The sequence below is a fragment of the Centruroides sculpturatus genome, unplaced genomic scaffold, assembly GCF_000671375.1.
Source record: "Centruroides sculpturatus isolate CEXI.00-Female unplaced genomic scaffold, Cexi_2.0 scaffold215, whole genome shotgun sequence".
In the NCBI taxonomy this organism is placed as follows: Eukaryota; Metazoa; Arthropoda; class Arachnida; order Scorpiones; family Buthidae; genus Centruroides; species Centruroides sculpturatus.
This window is the reverse complement of record NW_019384381.1, coordinates 583866-604874: the sequence shown is the minus strand read 5'-3', so window position 1 is coordinate 604874 and position 21009 is coordinate 583866. Positions and strand designations below refer to the sequence as shown.

The 21009-nt window shown below is 27.2% G+C and overlaps 2 protein-coding genes across 2 annotated transcripts in view; both read right to left on the bottom strand.

Moving 5' to 3' along the window:
* Positions 1-862: 862 nt before the first annotated feature.
* Positions 863-9885, bottom strand: LOC111617910 (b(0,+)-type amino acid transporter 1-like; the record flags this gene model as incomplete). The annotated part of the gene is made up of 12 exons (XM_023359276.1): positions 863-1845; positions 1914-2082; positions 2170-2319; positions 2497-2593; positions 2677-2780; positions 2876-2999; positions 4019-4063; positions 6518-6617; positions 8190-8242; positions 8392-8446; positions 9422-9682; positions 9753-9885. Coding segments are annotated over 12 exons (1398 nt in total), but the record flags the coding sequence as incomplete, so codon positions are not given.
* A 9702-nt stretch (positions 9886-19587) lies between these two features.
* LOC111617901 (putative L-type amino acid transporter 1-like protein MLAS) overlaps positions 19588-21009 on the bottom strand; it is a 12504-nt gene continuing 11082 nt past the window's right edge. Inside the window, exons 3-4 of the mRNA XM_023359257.1 lie at positions 19927-20028; positions 19588-19856 (exon numbers count right to left, since the gene is read on the bottom strand). Of these exons, the coding sequence (XP_023215025.1) occupies positions 19588-19856; positions 19927-20028 (371 nt within the window). The remainder of the gene's footprint in view (positions 19857-19926; positions 20029-21009) is intronic.

The window sequence follows — 21009 nt, the reverse complement described above, 5'->3', positions numbered from 1 at the left end:
TAAGTTTAAATGTTGCAAAATTTAATTTTTTAAAATCTTTTTAATTGAAAATAATAATTTAAAATATAATATAAAAATTAACTCTACAGAAAATAAATTTTTGCAATTAATCTTTACAATTTTCTAAAAGAGATAATGTTTGTGAATAATTTTTCACTTAAATATGGGAAAATTAATAGCCTTTGATATGTTAATTTTATTTTTTAATGCATTATTATTATTGTTATTTTTATTACACTTAAAATATTTCATTTGAAATATATATAAATAGTTGTTAAAGTTTTTAATTTCTGCAGTTGATACAGGTTATAAATTCAAACTAAATAAAATTTCAAAGCATAAAGAGATGTTAAATTACCATTAAACTTTGAAGAAAAAATCCTGTTGAAATGGCAAACACTATAGCCTACATTTATATTTAATTAGAAGTTAAAGGGTGAGAGGTATTTTCATCATTGATAACTACAAGAATATTTCTAATAAGGTATATTTGATACACCTAATTACAAATATTCTTGTAGTTATCAACCAAAAGCATTTTTTGCTTCAAAAACAACGAAGTTTGTATATATTTATTATCAATAATTATTGTTACATAGGTAAGCATTATCAAATGTTAAATGGAATACTAACAATATTTCTCAAAAAATTGGCTAAAGACTATGATAAATATTACTATTATTTGAAATTTATTCAAAAGTGATTTAATATTACAATGAATTTACAGCTTTATTTTAGAATTTTATAAACAAGAGCAAACAATATCAACAGAAATTTTATTTACAAAATGAATATTAATTTCTTGATTGTACTTTTTTTATATTTTATTTTTTATTTTAAAAAATTAAAAATTTATTCAGTTTGTTTTTATTTTTATTTTTGTAGATTTACTTATATGTTTACATTTTTATAATTTTTTTTTTTTAAACTTTAATTCAGCTAAATGTATTTAACTTGAAAAACAGTGATGCTTACAAAAATTCTATATATTGAAACAAAACTTGCCTTATTTGAAATATTTCATATTTTAATTTTAAGCCAAATTAACAATTAAAATATATTTCATTCATTCCTTCTCCTGTTATTTCAAGATAAAAGTTTGTGCATCATTACACAAATCTGAATGATTGATTTGATATCAAACAAAATGTTATGAGAAAATATATTTCAGGTATTTTAAAAATAATTTCTTAGTAAGATTCTTGTGTGACCTTTCTATATTTAATTTTATGAAAATTTGGTTAAGTTAAGGATTTACAATTGACAGAGAATTCAAAATGTCTCTCAATTAAACATTAAAAATGTCTAATTGACAGACATTTTGAATTCTCACTCTATATTCTCTAACTTCGGAATTAATAAAATTAAATTTTGGAACTCTTAAAAATATTTTAAGTGTTTATATATTAAAACCAACTAACATCCATATAAAAATATTTATTATACAGTTATTACCCTCCTATTACTGAATATATTTATTAAAATGAGATAAAGTAGTAGGTACCTTTCTGATATTTGTATTGAATATATTAAATATACGAGTATATAACAGTGAAACATATTTACAGTTCTTATTAAAATCTTTTTAACAACACTTATTGTTTGGACCTTAAGTTATACTTTATACTTAACTGAATGATTTTAAAATATATTCAAGTTTATGTGTGTATACATATATATACACATATATATTTCTATTTCTAAATTGCAAATTTTTTTCCTTATTTTTTAAGGAATTTTACATCTTTGTTGAAGACAAGTTTTTTGCTTTCTCAGAATCTTCATTGTAAAATTTATCACTTGGTGCCACCAACAGAAGACATTGCATAAAAAATGTAAATTTATCTATAAATAGATTTTAATTAATATTTAATTTCATTTAATTAGTTATCAATATTAAGTTATATCTTTACCTATACAATTCAGATGAATTTTATAATGAACAAATGGGATATAAAATAGTAAGCCAGCTAATATGAATAAACAGGCATAAAGATATTCCCATTGTGGATCTTGTATGATTGGTACAAATACAAGATATATTGATGTTAACAGCATAACAATAGGAAACAGTAAATTTGCCTGAAAGAAAAACAAATATGTTAATATTATTTTTACGTAACATAAAGGAAGAATAATAATAATAGTGAATTTTATATTGAAACTTACTTTATATATTCGCTTTTCGTCTCTTTTGGACCATCTCATATACATTAAAGCTATCATTTCCAGACCCAAAAACATCCAAGTGGAAAAACTTAAAAAATTTATTAATGAATTGAAGTTGCCCAATGAAAGAAATATAATAGAAAGGATTGTCTAAAATAAAAATTATAAAATGTAATAATTAAAATAGGAGTATTAGATTAGCAGAAAGAAAGAGTAGACTTAAAAAATACAAAAGTTTCAAAATATTTTGTTTTTATTTACTGATTTTTTTTATTGTATTGTGAAGTAAAAAGTTATTATCAATAAAATAAATAATAGATTGCATACATTAAAGATAACTGCAGGTACAGGAGTCAAATAATCCACATGGATATACGAAAGTAAATCTAATAAATGTCCTTCTCTTGCTGCTACAAAGGCTAATCTTAAAAATAAAATAATAAATAAAATGAAACAAAATGATTTTTTAAAAATTTAAAATATTATATTTTAATGCTAATTCATCACCTTGCAGTTCCAAGACATCCTACTAGTGCACATCCATATGCTGAAGCAGCAACAAGAACTGGTATTACAGGAGCTGCTTTCCCAAATACATTGTTTGCAAACAGCTATTAAATATTTAAAAATATATTTGCAAAAAAAAATTAAGATTTAATTTTAGAAAATGTATAGAAATAATTAATTTCATTTAAAAATTAAATACCAATGCAACTGCATCAGAAGATAATAATTCTGCAGGGGACATTGCAGTTAAGTATGCAATATTAGTCAATATATAACAAATTGTAACAACTGGAAGTGAAATTACAATAGCACGAAGAATATTTCTAAAATTAAAAAGAAAAAGTTATAAAAAAATATTTGTTATTTTGTGACAATTTTCAAATTTTGCCATTATTCACAAATGATTCCAGTTCTGACATTTAATTTGAAGTTTAATGTAAAATTGAAGCATATTAGAAAAGAATGTGATAGTTCCTATTTTCATATCTCTGTTACATATGAAATAATTATAGTAGTAATAAATATTATAGAAATAATATGAGTTATAATTAGCAAAAAGATGAAGTTAATCTATTCTTGAAAACAGAGATCTTCAAATTCAACATGAAAGCATTGCTTTTAAATAGAATAGGTAATGATATAATAGTATTTACTAGAAATACACAGTAATATAAAATCTACAAATTGTTAAATATGTTTAAGAAGAATCTTCTAAAATTTAATATTACTTGAAATTATAATAATTTTCTTACAGCGAAATCCCATTTCTGGCTCAAATGGGACCATGCCTGAACCAGATGACAAAAAATCCAGATAATCTGGAAAATTTGTTAACAACATAAAGTTTACATAAACTGTGTTATTTATTTTATATTTCTAATTTTTTCTCTATCATAACAACCACTTTTTCTTTTAGACATAGTTTTTCCTGTGTTTATAAAAGATTGAACGTGACTGAAAATCAGTGAAGCAATACTATCTGTGGGTGTTGAGTAACTCACAAGATTACAAATGATAAACTTATTAACACATTGATTGATGTGAGAAGCACAAGATTCTTATTCAATAGGAAAGTAGTAATTTTTTATAAATGAAAATCTTAATATCTTGTTTTGAATCTTTCCTAATGATTTATTTTTATATATATATAGAAGGCTGGGATAAAAGAATTTGGATGTTAATTATGTGTGTTTACTTTCAGATATTTTTAGTTTAAGATTTATATATTATTTTGTGTATGACTCATATAATATAGTATTATAATTGTAAAATACTAATTTAATATATGCTTTAAAATAATAAAATTACTAAATTTTTAAAAAAATTAAAATATCAAACAAACTTTTCTGGTTCTATAAGTTCTTCTGTCAAATTATTCAAACTGTTCCTGTAAATATAAAATAGAATTGTAAACATATTTATATATAAACTTAATAAAATTAATTTTTATTATTACATAAGAATTTTTACGTGATATGCAATTTAAAAGATCTTTATAAAAATGTTCATTTTAATGTTAATATTTATTTTAATTAAGTAATTTTGCTAAATACATTTTACTTAATAGCTTTAATTGAGAGTGAAAAAAACATAAATGCATAATCTTAAATAAATGAATTTCTTCTCATTTATAATTTTAGTTTATTTAATTTTCTAAATACTTTTTGTTGCTTAAAGATCATAACTTACATGACAAAACCTGAATTTAGCAGTGTGTCTCAGGACTAGAGGCTTTTCTTATCTTAGATACATTAAAAATTTCCTTATATTTATAATACATGGTAATTTTTAAGTAATTGATACATGAAAAAGTGTAATAAAAACAGTACTCAAAATAACCGAAGAATTACAAGAATTATAGAACTGTTTTTTATGCAATAACTAATTAATATATTTTGACACTAGAAATATTAAGCACCATTTTGTACTGAAATTAATAATTAATTTAGAGAAATTAAAAGAAAAAAATCTGGAAATAAGCATTACTCAAAACTGCAGCTGCATTGATTATTCAGAAAATTGATTTACCAAAATCAGAGATTATTTGTTGCTTGAAAAAATATTATTAGATTTAATACTTACAAAAGATTACAAAATTAGTTTTATGCTTTATATTACAAATTGATAAATATCTCATAGATAAAAACATGGTTCAGTAGTCCCTCATTATATTGCTCATTCAGATAAATTGTATTTTCTTGGTCTTCCAAATATAAAAGTGCCCTGTTGTATTAAACAAATCATATTGCTTAATACGATTTGTTTAAATACAGCATGGACAATACAGTTTATTTAATTATGTAAATATCATTCAATTCCTGAATTTCCACCAGGGGTCTTCAGAATGGTGTTTACATACAACAGTGATTGTGAAAACTTTTAGAACTGTGTGTCCTTGGCATTGGATCCTACAAGAAAAGGTCAGCATCAAGCATATAAGGTATGTGTTTTTAATGTCATATCGTCGGTCATTTTTTACAAAGAATTGTATTTTATCTTTAAGTTGTTAACCATCTATCTCTGGCTGGAATTTAAAAAAGGATAAGGGTTTAAAGGATAAACTGATCTAAAATTATTTGCTTGGTCATTATTATTTAAATATGTAAATAATCCTTGGGACAACATGATTTATGCAAATTTTATTTTGTTATTTATCAAATTACCCTTTTAACTATTGTCCTAAAATTAAAATTAAATACCTTAAATAAAGTAAAAATATTATGTGTTTATTTTTTCATATCAAGTGTGATCAGTTATCCAAAATTGTCCCACCCCCAGTTATTTTGAATAATCAATGCTCTACTGTACTGCAGATTAAGCAGACAATATTACTAATTATGCTACATAAGCTTCCCAAACAGGGCTTTTGCCAATATTCTCAACATGTGACATTTGATTCATTCTGCTTCTATTGCTCTTTTCTTCAAAATTCTGAGTTTCTTAATGCCTGTCTCCCATTTTGCAAGAAAGAAATTGTGTCAATTTACTGATGTTTGATGTGAAGATACATCAAAATTTTATAAAATGTATCTTTGAAAACGTGTACTGGTAAATATATTTTAAACTGATATTCATGGGAAGCATGCAATCCATTGTATGTGGATTGCATGATTCCACTTACGAGGATTTGGGAATAGAAAGGTATGAAATTTTTATTTGTAGTGTTTGTAACATTTAGATATTACAGTTGCAAATTTTAAATTTTTGTTTAAATAAATAAAACTTTAAAAAATAATAATACAGTAGTCCCTCACTATATCATGTATGTCAGGAGACAAACCAAACAAGCAAAATATCATACATGATTGATATATTGATAACTGATGTTATCTATCCATCTCTTTCATCTGTTTTTGATCTTCACGTCGACTTTCTTTTGTGAATTGTATTTCATACAATGATAATTTTAAGGTCAATGCTTGGAATAAGGTAATATTTCCTTGCCATTACTAGCAAAGAAACACTGCCTTCAATGGCAACCCATTTCTTTAAAAATTATTAGGCTGAGGCACTTTTATATTTGGAAGATTGAGAAAATACAATTTACCTGAATGAGCAATATAATGAGGGGTACTGAACCATGTTTTTATCTAATACATTTATCAATTTGGAATTTAAAGCATAACACTAATTTTGTAAGTATTAAATCTAATATTTTTTCAAGCAACAAAATTATGTAGATTCCTTCTGAAGAATATTTTTTTAATAATAAAAGTATTCTACTTCTCATAAAAACATTTTAAATTCTATTAAATCTTTATTTAGATTATCAATATTTAAATATTATTTAAAATTGTTACTGATGAAAGTTTAATTGTTTTAATTTGAAAATAAACTTTACCATCCACTGTAAGCCCACATTCCAAAGTAAATAGCTATTGCTATATTTGTAACAGATGTTTCGGAGCCTTCAAACATAGTAATTTCTTCTGGAATCCCATCTAAAGTGATATTTAATAAAAATAATATATAAGGTATACAATTATATTATATTAAAAATCCAAATACTTTTATAATTAAGTTGAAAATTTTGTATTTTGAATAAGTTACAGTAACTGATATGCTTATAAATTATTAACAGGCATTTAGAACTCTGTAGTAGTTAGTGTATGATCAATGAAAATTAACAGAGAAGAGTAAAGAGAATATTCTTGAAATTAAAATCTTTTTTAGAAGAAAAATAGATTTTTAATCAAATTATAATAATTATCATATGTTAATTTTAAGAGTTTAAAATCTATTAATATTTAAGAAGCTCTAATTAGAAAAATTTCAATAAAACTTTGTCATAAAGCATTTTATAATTTTGTTTATTTTAAACAAAGCTTATTAAAAGTAATAATTCGTTAAACTTGAAATTTCATCAAATGAATTGAAAATAATAATAATAAATAATAATAAATAAAAATAGAAAAGTTATTATTTATAAATTAATGCAAATGATAATGTTAAAATAACATGATGTAAAACAATTATCTAACTTTCCTCTATGCAAAGTTTAAAAATATTTTAAGTGTAGTTTATTCATCACACGCATTAACATTTTACGCTCGAACGTTTTACTTTCAGTGATAAAAAAATAAATAAATAAATATATTTATATATATGTCTGTAAAGATTTATGATTATAAAATATTTTATGAATTTTACATGAAACATATTTCGATGTTTGTTATTCAGCAATTAAGGAGAAATGATTTAGTCAAATGTGTGTTAACATCATTATCAAACGAAAATTTTAATCATTGCTAGTAATTATCATAGCTAAAGAGAAGATAAATTGCATCTAAATATTCAGTAAATTTATAAATGAAACTATAGTATAATATTTATATTTTTAAAATATAAATATACACGCTATATTTTAATTTTGATCGATTTTTTTTCTCTCTCTCCTCCTCTTTTCTCTATAAAGTTATAGCGATTAATACTTAAAAGGCAAGTGCAGACAACCACCTCGCCACTTTCATTTCAACACGCTTCATTGTTGACACAATACCTGTTATTTTTTTATTGCTTGTTAACAAAAGGTGAATGACCACAGTCAATTTGATTAAAAATATATGTTATGTATGTATATAAATAGGGAAAATTTAGTTCCTTTACGTTAATGGTAAGAGGCGTTAGGTGAATCGACATTGACCATATCACGCGCTCCTAACTGTCAAACTTCTCTATTTTACATTCCTGCCACGTAGTAAAGTATTCAAACTAAAACACGGAATAAAAGCGAAGATAATTTTGTTTTTTTTTGAAAAAATTTTCACGTAATTGGTGTTTTATCTACGATTTTTCGGAAATTATTCTTCTTTCCACAATTGGCGATATTTTATAGTTAGGCAATTGTTTTAATTGGAAAGAATGACGATTTGTAACGGTACAACTTTTACCTTCAGCATTGTAATGTGTCTGGCATGCTTCCAGGTACTACACTTCTGACTGCTAAAAGGAAATTATTGAATAGTATTTAAATGACCTGTGCATTTACGTCACAACCCATTTGTGATATTTACCTGATGAGTAGGAGTTACTCGGTTTTAGTTTATTCAGTGAATGAGTGATGCTTCTTTGCGTATAATAAAAAAACACTCTTCGCCCTTATTTGCTAATACTCAATTACTAAAATGTAATCGATTAATCGATTGGCCAATAAGGATCGGTCGTTTCATTATCTGTACTGTTCAATATCACGTTGGATCGTTTCGGTAGCCTTACACAGCGATGTNAGTTGTTAGCTTCACACTTGCACAGTTAAAAAATGCAATAGAACCTGAAAATTGAAAGAAAAAAAAATTAAACTTACTGATTTACTTATATATATATATATAATATATCTAATTTCAATTATTTTAAAATTTATACATATTGTTTGTTTATTTAATATTACAAAAATTTACATATTTCTGAAAGAAGACTTGTATTAGTAGAATTTTAATTACAACCTCTAAATTAAATAGTTGAGATTTCATTTATAAAAATAAAAAGAAAATATATGAATTTAATATAAGTAAAATATATAAAATGCACAGATATGCATATTATATATTTATATAATGCATTTTATATATTTTACTTAGATTAAATTCATGTAAATAATATGTTATAGTAACATATCATGATATACAATGTGTCCCACATAAAACTGTCCTTATTAAATGAATGAGTAAAACTGAACAGATTTAAATGATGAAACATTGTTTATGAATGTTTCCATAGTGCTTTGTGAATAAAACTAAGTTTTCAAAGAAATTTTTTGTCTAATTTTATTTGTCTCATTTATCCAATTTTTTAATATGAAGATTATAGTAATTTACTCAATGAGTGTGACAAGTTTTACATAATATTTAATAATTAATAAATTTATATTATATAATTAACAAGTATTAGTTAATCTAATTTTAGTTAAAATAAACTACTGTAATTTAATTATCTTCTGTGCATATTTAAAAATAAATTTTTAAGAGTTTATCAATTGACACATTTGTATTTTAAACAGTTAATTAATAATTGTCTATGACCTGTGAAAAAAGTCACATACAGTATTTCACACCTGATATCATCCAGATTTTATTTTACATTTATTTGAACAATTGAAAATTTTAACTAAAAGAATTTATCAGTTATAAATTAAATTATTTATATACAGTATATTATAGAATTTAAAATACATAATAATGTTTGAAAGCATATTTTTGTGAATAACTAATTTTTTTTTCCAATTCTTAAAAAATAAGCATTTACTTACAAACAACCAAAACAGCTACTAATTTTTTAACCATAAAAGGTGAAACACAGTTTGGATATAGAGGCTCAATAATATATTCAGCCACTGTCAGAGACAAGATTGCTGATGAACTGGGAGTCAAAGTGATTATAGAAATCCATAGAAAAAGAAATGCAGGTATTGGACTAGCTGAACCAAGATTTTCAAATCCTTTTAACAGGTAAATATAATCTCCACCAGATAAAGGTATTAATGTTCCAAGTTCAGCAAAACACAGTGCACCTGTAACAATATTTTAATATATAATGTACAAATTTCATAATAAAACTTAATGAGATAAATATTTAATTACCAAATAAGGATATGATGCCACATGCTGTCCAAATAATTAAACTTACAGGAGCAGATCCTGAATATTGTAGTAAACCTTTAGGTGAAATAAATATTCCTGATCCTAAAATGAGAGTTGATCCATTAGAATGAAGTTATGTACTGTATTTGTTTAATTTAATAACTAATAATTGAAATTATTATAATTATTATTAATCAACTTAATATTAACATAACATAAAAATATTTTTTAAACTGAAAGACCTATTAAAAAAAATCAGCAACGAGTTGCTTAACTTTCCCGGCAACATTTAAAATTTTTGGTGGAGCCATCTGTTATGATATTTTATTATTAAAAACTTTTTATATTTTTATTTATTATAAAATGGCAAATAGATTAATTTTGAGGGTATGGATAGATTTCATAATGCTAATAACGAGTAAAATCATCATTAAGTCCGACCCTATTCATTATGTATACAGTTTACAAGAGGAGGGGGTTGCGAAAAATATGCAATTGTACACGATGAAGGATAAAATGAAAAGAAAATACTACGTAAATATGTAAACAGCTTCGTAGAGAATAGAAAGAATTGTATTAGTACACTGCATTTTATTTTTTAATTAATAATGTTTCATAAAGCTGACTCTAAGCGAAATTATATGGCTTAGGTATTAACAGAAATTTAGAAAAAAAAATGAAACTCGACGGCAAGTTACTTAATAAATTCATATTTAATAAGTTATAGCACAATAAAACTCCATAATTTAAAATTATGAGATTAAATAAAGTGTTTCACTTTCAAGGAACGAAATAAAAAACAAAAAAAAAAAATTATATGTTTTGTTCTGTGTAAAAGAAAATTTCTGTATTATGGATGTTAGTGTTTAGTGCAGGTCAGGAGTGGTCAACAGTTTTTGCCTCCGGGCCTAATTGGAAAGAAAACTTTTTCCACGGGCCGAACCAGAGGCTGTCCTAGGAATATTTTGAGGTGGTGCGAGATCTCATTGTGGTGTCACTCTGTAGAAACTGAATTGTAGATAGAGATTACAGATAAATTTTTTACATTATCATGCATTATCAACATTCTATGCTGTACTTAAGAGATTTGTAATGGAGGGTTAATTAACTCTAAACGCACAATGAGTTGTTGACTTTTTTTTAGGCGTCAGAAGTTTTTATCGAGCTATTCGGACTTGAGTAGCTAATATTGAAAGATTAATCGCGGTCCACATAAATTCATTAGACGGACCGTATGTTGGCTATGCCTGGTTTAGTGTGTCTGTGTCTGTCTGTGTGGAGCACGATTTTATTCACGCTCTTTGAAGCTTAATAACTCCTGTGCTTTTGGTCGAAAATTTCTGAAATTTTGCAGGGAGGTTTTTCTATTAGTGAGATTGATGCTATTAAACTTTGGTTGTTAAAGGTCGAGAGGATGGGAAGATAAAGGGGGATGGTGTGTCATATCTCGAGTAGGGTCGGACTTAATGACGACTTTACTCGTTATTAGCATTTACAATTTTTTTGAAACTCATCCCTATCCTCAAAATTAATCTTTTTGCTATTTCGTAATAATTGAAAATATAAAAAGTTTTAATAATAAAATATCATAACAGATAGCTCCACCAAAATTTTAAATGATGCGGGGAAAGTTAAGCAACTCGTTTCTAGATTTTCTTTTACATTTAAGATAANGCCTGGTTTAGTGTGTCTGTGTCTGTCTGTGTGGAGCACGATTTTATTCACGCTCTTTGAAGCTTAATAACTCCTGTGCTTTTGGTCGAAAATTTCTGAAATTTTGCAGGGAGGTTTTTCTATTAGTGAGATTGATGCTATTAAACTTTGGTTGTTAAAGGTCGAGAGGATGGGAAGATAAAGGGGGATGGTGTGTCATATCTCGAGTAGGGTCGGACTTAATGACGACTTTACTCGTTATTAGCATTTACAATTTTTTTGAAACTCATCCCTATCCTCAAAATTAATCTTTTTGCTATTTCGTAATAATTGAAAATATAAAAAGTTTTAATAATAAAATATCATAACAGATAGCTCCACCAAAATTTTAAATGATGCGGGGAAAGTTAAGCAACTCGTTTCTAGATTTTCTTTTACATTTAAGATAATGATATATAGAAAATAATACCTTATTACTTTTAAGTAGTTATTATTTATTATATTTGAAGGAAACAATTATCTTATTTTGAAAAAGTGCTTGCTAATCCTATTATATGTGAATTATTCAGCATCACTACATTAGTGATGCATGCATTTTCAGTAAATCATGTTACTATTAATATGTATGGTACGATAATAACTTTAAAACTCTTCAATTTGACTTTTTAGGAAAGGAAAAGAAAGTAAAAATTAAATTATTTGTGGAATAAATTTTGAGAAATTCTTCCAATAATTAAAACTATATAGAATAATACCTTTTAAGGAGAATTACTGATAATTGCATTTAGGAGAATAATTAAAAGTCATTTACTTTTCCTTGAGAGCAATATACAGAAAATTTTCTCTTAATTTTGTGTCATTTATTATTAATGAAAATCTATATTAGAATATGAAGANAAATTATAAATAGTCTTTTCTTGCATATTTTTTGAACATAATTGTAAAAGGCATCAAACAAGCTTCTGAACAAGCTTATCCAGTGGACATGGCCACCTGAAACCATGCGTGAAGATTTCTAATTTCAGAATAAGTCTATCTTGATCGTAAATTGGGCAATGATAGATAATATGGTCGACGGTGTCAAGGTTTACTGTAGAGCAAAAGCAAAAGGCAGTTTCTGCCCGGTTATACATCGTCAGGTAACTCCGAAAATTACCATGCTCAGTAAGTAGTTGAGCAGTAGCAAACGTTAAATCTGTAAGTGGTGAAGAGAATCTGCAATCAACACTAGGAAAATAGTCTTGTTATTCTACCAGTTTTACTGCTCAACCATTGTTGGTTCCACTTTTGCATATAGCGTTGACATGAATATAATTTTTAATTAAGGCTGCTGCGTGAGAGAGGGGTGAGAGCGTGATATTCTGCCCCCTTTTTTTTCGTATTGTTTAAATCAGTATCGTTCGCCTCCTAACCCTAGTAATTCTACAGAAAAAAAAAAGGGATAGTTTACAATCAACGATCGAAACTCTCTCCTCGGGTTAAATGTCAGTCTATATCGATAAATTCGATCAACGATAAAATCAACAAGGCAAGAACAGACGTTTAAAAGAAACTAATAAGCGGCGTTTCTCACCCCCTCCTCTAGCTGCACGTGTCTGCGGACACTAGCACGATAACCAAAACAACATGATGATAATTGCCTCTCTCGTCGACTAATACGATATTTAATATAAACAATCTAGAGATTGTTGTCAACTCTAAAAAGATATTGCCAAACTATACAATAATTAATGGGAGAGAGCTGTCAAATTCGTAGGAATTTATATCATAAAATTTTACCTTCAGAAGACCAATGTCAACAATCCGACCAAGGAATACATCGGCGACGTTCCGTACCAGCTGGATCTAGATCCAGCACAGCTAACAGGTGTTCTTTTAATTATAAATCAACTATTTGACAGTTCTCACCCCTCAAAAATAGGATAAAAAGGACTTAGACACAGTCCTCCGGGCGGAACCCACAGCGGACATCAACCGGGGACACCAGACCCATACCGCCACTCTGTCCGTCGCCATCCAGCCAGAATATCCCGTGGTCAACTCCGCCGATTCCGGAACGTTTTTGCCAACGACCCATACAACAAGATCGGGAAACCAGGAGGTAACACACAGAAAAATTTTTCCCTCTCTCAGGTCTCTCTCTGTTAGACGGTCTATCGACAGAATTGTCGCGAACTAGAATTTTTGATCATTCCCATTTCGGGTAGCTATTAGCTTTTGCATTTGCTTGTATTATTTAAATTGTTTATTAAATATGTTATATTTGTAGAACCTGTGAACCGGTGTATTTATTTGGGAATCTGTCAACTTAATCCAAAGGCCCACAATATTTGCTGTAGAACCTTTTAAAATAGCCTACTTCAAAATGAAAACATTCAGAATTAATTATGCTAATATAATACACATAATTCTGTTATAAATTAACTTTTTAAAATTGATTTATAATTTATATGAATTAAGAATTTTATATGTTATAATAATAATACAGTAGTCCCTCACTATATCATGTATGTCAGGAGACAAACCAAACAAGCAAAATATCATACATGATTGATATATTNAAAAAGGGCTTAGGCACAGTCCTCCGGGCGGAACCCACAGCGGACATCAACCGGGGACACCAGACCCATACCGCCACTCTGTCCGTCGCCATCCAGCCAGAATATCCCGTGGTCAACTCCGCCGATTCCGGAACGTTTTTGCCAACGACCCATACAACAAGATCGGGAAACCAGGAGGTAACACACAGAAAAATTTTTCCCTCTCTCAGGTCTCTCTCTGTTAGACGGTCTATCGACAGAATTGTCGCGAACTAGAATTTTTGATCATTCCCATTTCGGGTAGCTATTAGCTTTTGCATTTGCTTGTATTATTTAAATTGTTTATTAAATATGTTATATTTGTAGAACCTGTGAACCGGTGTATTTATTTGGGAATCTGTCAACTTACTCATTAACCTCCCCACTCACTTATAGTCCTCCTAAGCCATCGCCTGACAAGAGCCGCCGATAAGCGGGGTCACTCTGCCCCCTCGGTTCTCACAAGAATATAGTCCAAGTCAGTGTCCTTTGCAGCTGACTTAGCTTCAAAGTCGGCTTTTTATTTCCTAGTATGCCAGTATGGCCAGGAACAAAAATAAAAGTTATGTTATTAACGCGATTTTTAATATGGTGCTGGATATATGTGATTTTGTTGCTATTGCAATTGGGATTTAATAGGGCTTTTAGGACAGACTGAGAGTCACTGTAAATGTTGATAGAAAGAGTTTGTTAGTTAGTGAAGTGGCCCACTGAACAGCTTGGTATATGTCAGTTTGCAGGAAGATACAGACACCTGAGCCAACATGAAGAGGGCCTTTGGACCCATCTGTGTAGATATTAATGTCAGCATGGTTATCCAAAGAGGACGCAGATGACACCAGATGTACCCTGGGGATAACCTTGCTTACAGGGTGATGATCACAGTAGGGTAATTGCAATGTAGAAGCATATGAACAGCCGTAGATAGGATCAGAGACCGTTGTTGAACCTTGATGTTTGTGGTTCTGATGTAGTTGTTTAGAACTTTTTCTTCAATACATGGTGGCAAAGGAAGGAGCTCTGCTAGTATCAGAGAGGCATTTGTAGAAACAGTTCTGCAGCACTTTGAAATTCTGATGGCAAACTGTCTTTATTTCAAAGTGCTGCAGAGATGTTTCTACAAATCTTTACGCACACAAATAAATGAATTAATTAAACAGGTGTTAAAACATCTGTATTATGTGTTAAAGTATTTATTAATTAAAACAGACTATTACTTTATTTAAAGTAAAAATCATGTTGCAGAACTATATAATTACAGAAACCAAAGTAAAAACAGTAAAAAAAGAAAACTAAAATGGTCTTGACTTTTCTTTAAGGACATTTTTAATCTCATAGGTGTATTGATGAAATACGCTATCAATGAATCCGGTAAACGACGTTTCGGTGATGTATCAATGACGTACATAGTTTAGCTCTGGTTTGATTGACAGGACAAAATTATGCTATAGATGAATGTTGTATAAATTTTCACTAGCCACAGGCTTTGTTATTTAATTAATAATTAGAAATGTTATATATCACGTACGGTACTCATAAAAAATTACTTATCTGGCCGTAATTTAAGCCAAAATGAAGTTATTTAACCCTTTCTCCGGCTATTTCCTTAAATCTAGGTCATGAAATCTGACATTCGCATATTAATAAAATGCTGATTTATGTTTATAATAGCATATTTTTATTGTCATCGACGAAAGAATAATTCAAAAGGGTATAATATAACAAATGTATTTTTTTTAAATTTATTCATAAGAAAGCTTCAAAAAATATATTCATTTATCTGACGTGTTTACATAACTCTACAACAGAATAACAGCAAATCCACGTTTATTAACTTTGCATTTTCTCTTATCATTAGCATTCTCTTGTCTCTTCTTTCTAATAAGACTAGGTGATTACAAAAGCTTGAATCCTTATTAAACGATTCTAGGTGTAACAAGCTTTTGTAACTTTATTTTATTACAACAAAGAAATGTTTTAAATTAATGATATACTGAATAACAAAGTCTGGAAATCTGATTAAATAATCTGATTGCTAACATATCAGATATTTATTCAGACTTCATAGAAATTCCTTCAGTGTGATATTGTTAATACTGTACCGTTTAACTTCATAAACATCAATGCCAAATATAAAAAATTGATCCATTTAAATTTATATTTATCTGTACAACATGTAGCCCTTTTACAACCTTTCACAAAAGTTTTTTTTTTTTNCTGTTATAAATTAACTTTTTAAAATTGATTTATAATTTATATGAATTAAGAATTTTATATGTTATAATAATAATACAGTAGTCCCTCACTATATCATGTATGTCAGGAGACAAACCAAACAAGCAAAATATCATACATGATTGATATATTGATAACTGATGTTATCTATCCATCTCTTTCATCTGTTTTTGATCTTCACGTCGACTTTCTTTTGTGAATTGTATTTCATACAATGATAATTTTAAGGTCAATGCTTGGAATAAGGTAATATTTCCTTGCCATTACTAGCAAAGAAACACTGCCTTCAATGGCAACCCATTTCTTTAAAAATTATTAGGCTGAGGCACTTTTATATTTGGAAGATTGAGAAAATACAATTTACCTGAATGAGCAATATAATGAGGGGTACTGAACCATGTTTTTATCTAATACATTTATCAATTTGGAATTTAAAGCATAACACTAATTTTGTAAGTATTAAATCTAATATTTTTTCAAGCAACAAAATTATGTAGATTCCTTCTGAAGAATATTTTTTTAATAATAAAAGTATTCTACTTCTCATAAAAACATTTTAAATTCTATTAAATCTTTATTTAGATTATCAATATTTAAATATTATTTAAAATTGTTACTGATGAAAGTTTAATTGTTTTAATTTGAAAATAAACTTTACCATCCACTGTAAGCCCACATTCCAAAGTAAATAGCTATTGCTATATTTGTAACAGATGTTTCGGAGCCTTCAAACATAGTAATTTCTTCTGGAATCCCATCTAAAGTGATATTTAATAAAAATAATATATAAGGTATACAATTATATTATATTAAAAATCCAAATACTTTTATAATTAAGTTGAAAATNTAAACGATTCTAGGAGTAACAAGCTTTTGTAACTTTATTTTATTACAACAAAGAAATGTTTTAAATTAATGATATACTGAATAACAAAGTCTGGAAATCTGATTAAATAATCTGATTGCTAACATATCAGATATTTATTCAGACTTCATAGAAATTCCTTCAGTGTGATATTGTTAATACTGTACCGTTTAACTTCATAAACATCAATGCCAAATATAAAAAATTGATCCATTTAAATTTATATTTATCTGTACAACATGTAGCCCTTTTACAACCTTTCACAAAATTTTTTTTTTTTTGTTATTTTACTATTATGGTGAAAAATCTGCTTCTATTTGTTTAGTTGATTTTATTCATATATTTTTAATGGCTTTTGGAAAGAGATAGAGAACAATATTTAGGACAGGTCAATCTGTTGCTCTATAAGTCATGTTGCTAAATGACATTATTTTGTAATATTGAATGTTTATAATTTATTTACTACAAAAGAAAACGAGTTTTAGAAACATTTCGCGATGTTACTTTTGTAAATATCGCTGTTATCGTACTAATAGATAAGACTACTTAAAAACACGAATTAATATTCAGAAAGTCCTTTGGAATAAAATCATTTCTAACAAAATTGATAATACAAATTATTATCGGCATGAATTTCTCCATTTCATATCAAATAAAAATTGCAAAATTACATTTATATATAGTAGAAAGAAGATATTCATTTCAGCTTAATTTATATTGTTGAATAAAAAAATACTGGATAATAAAAATGTCAAAGAAGTGACTTCAGTGAAAAAGCTCTAAATGGGCTTATTCAAAATCTCAGGCAATTTCCTGTTGCAGCCAGCAAACTACCAGTGTCATTTTCGGCGCTCGATACTCTAGCAAACAAGATGGCAGCCGCCACGAGACTCTTAAGAGCTCTGTTTTGCGTTGATAATTTGTTTGTTGATGAATATACCCAGAATAAATTAAGATTCGGTTAGTACTTTAGGCTAATAGAATAATTTAATATACTAATATAACATCACATAATTTGTTTTAGTTATTAAAATATAATCTTAGGATTGATTTAGTTATTTATAACTCTTACGGAAATTAAAAAATCTTTATCCTTCTTTCTCTTTACGAAAGATTCATTTTAATTAAGCTGTTCTCATTAAACAAGTTTAGTTGCGTCACTTCCTGCAACATCTCACTGGATTGATGCTGAGATTTTGAATACGCCCTATTTATTTTGCTCCAGGCCCCACTCTGTGCGACCGTCCAAGTCAGTGTCCTTTGCAGCTGACTTAGCTTCAAAGTCGGCTTTTTATTTCCTAGTATGCCAGTATGGCCAGGAACAAAAATAAAAGTTATCTTATTAACGTGATTTTTAATATGGTGCTGGATATATGTGATTTTGTTGCTATTGCAATTGGGATTTAATAGGGCTTTTAGGACAGACTGAGAATCACTGTAAATGTTGATAGACAGAGTTTTGTTTGGTAGTGAAGTGGCCCACTGAACAGCTTGGTAGACAGCATCTTCCTCAGCTTGACAGATGGAGGTATGTGGAAGGTATCTGTACCTTCTAACATATTTTGGGCAAAATATGTCAGCTTGCAGGAAGATACAGACACTTGAGCTGACATGAAGGGGGCCTTTGGACCCATCTGTGTANTTTAATATTACAAAAATTTACATATTTCTGAAAGAAGACTTGTATTAGTAGAATTTTAATTACAACCTCTAAATTAAATAGTTGAGATTTCATTTATAAAAATAAAAAGAAAATATATGAATTTAATATAAGTAAAATATATAAAATGCACAGATATGCATATTATATATTTATATAATGCATTTTATATATTTTACTTAGATTAAATTCATGTAAATAATATGTTATAGTAACATATCATGATATACAATGTGTCCCACATAAAACTGTCCTTATTAAATGAATGAGTAAAACTGAACAGATTTAAATGATGAAACATTGTTTATGAATGTTTCCATAGTGCTTTGTGAATAAAACTAAGTTTTCAAAGAAATTTTTTGTCTAATTTTATTTGTCTCATTTATCCAATTTTTTAATATGAAGATTATAGTAATTTACTCAATGAGTGTGACAAGTTTTACATAATATTTAATAATTAATAAATTTATATTATATAATTAACAAGTATTAGTTAATCTAATTTTAGTTAAAATAAACTACTGTAATTTAATTATCTTCTGTGCATATTTAAAAATAAATTTTTAAGAGTTTATCAATTGACACATTTGTATTTTAAACAGTTAATTAATAATTGTCTATGACCTGTGAAAAAAGTCACATACAGTATTTCACACCTGATATCATCCAGATTTTATTTTACATTTATTTGAACAATTGAAAATTTTAACTAAAAGAATTTATCAGTTATAAATTAAATTATTTATATACAGTATATTATAGAATTTAAAATACATAATAATGTTTGAAAGCATATTTTTGTGAATAACTAATTTTTTTTTCCAATTCTTAAAAAATAAGCATTTACTTACAAACAACCAAAACAGCTACTAATTTTTTAACCATAAAAGGTGAAACACAGTTTGGATATAGAGGCTCAATAATATATTCAGCCACTGTCAGAGACAAGATTGCTGATGAACTGGGAGTCAAAGTGATTATAGAAATCCATAGAAAAAGAAATGCAGGTATTGGACTAGCTGAACCAAGATTTTCAAATCCTTTTAACAGGTAAATATAATCTCCACCAGATAAAGGTATTAATGTTCCAAGTTCAGCAAAACACAGTGCACCTGTAACAATATTTTAATATATAATGTACAAATTTCATAATAAAACTTAATGAGATAAATATTTAATTACCAAATAAGGATATGATGCCACATGCTGTCCAAATAATTAAACTTACAGGAGCAGATCCTGAATATTGTAGTAAACCTTTAGGTGAAATAAATATTCCTGATCCTAAAATGAGAGTTGATCCATTAGAATGAAGTTATGTACTGTATTTGTTTAATTTAATAACTAATAATTGAAATTATTATAATTATTATTAATCAACTTAATATTAACATAACATAAAAATATTTTTTAAACTGAAAGACCTATTAAAAAAAATCAGCAACGAGTTGCTTAACTTTCCCGGCAACATTTAAAATTTTTGGTGGAGCCATCTGTTATGATATTTTATTATTAAAAACTTTTTATATTTTTATTTATTATAAAATGGCAAATAGATTAATTTTGAGGGTATGGATAGATTTCATAATGCTAATAACGAGTAAAATCATCATTAAGTCCGACCCTATTCATTATGTATACAGTTTACAAGAGGAGGGGGTTGCGAAAAATATGCAATTGTACACGATGAAGGATAAAATGAAAAGAAAATACTACGTAAATATGTAAACAGCTTCGTAGAGAATAGAAAGAATTGTATTAGTACACTGCATTTTATTTTTTAATTAATAATGTTTCATAAAGCTGACTCTAAGCGAAATTATATGGCTTAGGTATTAACAGAAATTTAGAAAAAAAAATGAAACTCGACGGCAAGTTACTTAATAAATTCATATTTAATAAGTTATAGCACAATAAAACTCCATAATTTAAAATTATGAGATTAAATAAAGTGTTTCACTTTCAAGGAACGAAATAAAAAACAAAAAAAAAAAAAATTATATGTTTTGTTCTGTGTAAAAGAAAATTTCTGTATTATGGATGTTAGTGTTTAGTGCAGGTCAGGAGTAAATGCTTTAAATTACATTACATTTGTTCATTTTAAAGATGGTTTAACTTAAAATTCTGATTTGATTTATGACTATAAAGACTGCAACATTATAGTTGATTTCTAAATTTTAAAACAGTAATTAATGCTACTTCAATTTACTTTTTTTAGAAAATAATATACTTATATACATATATATTAGTATTTTTCAATTGTAA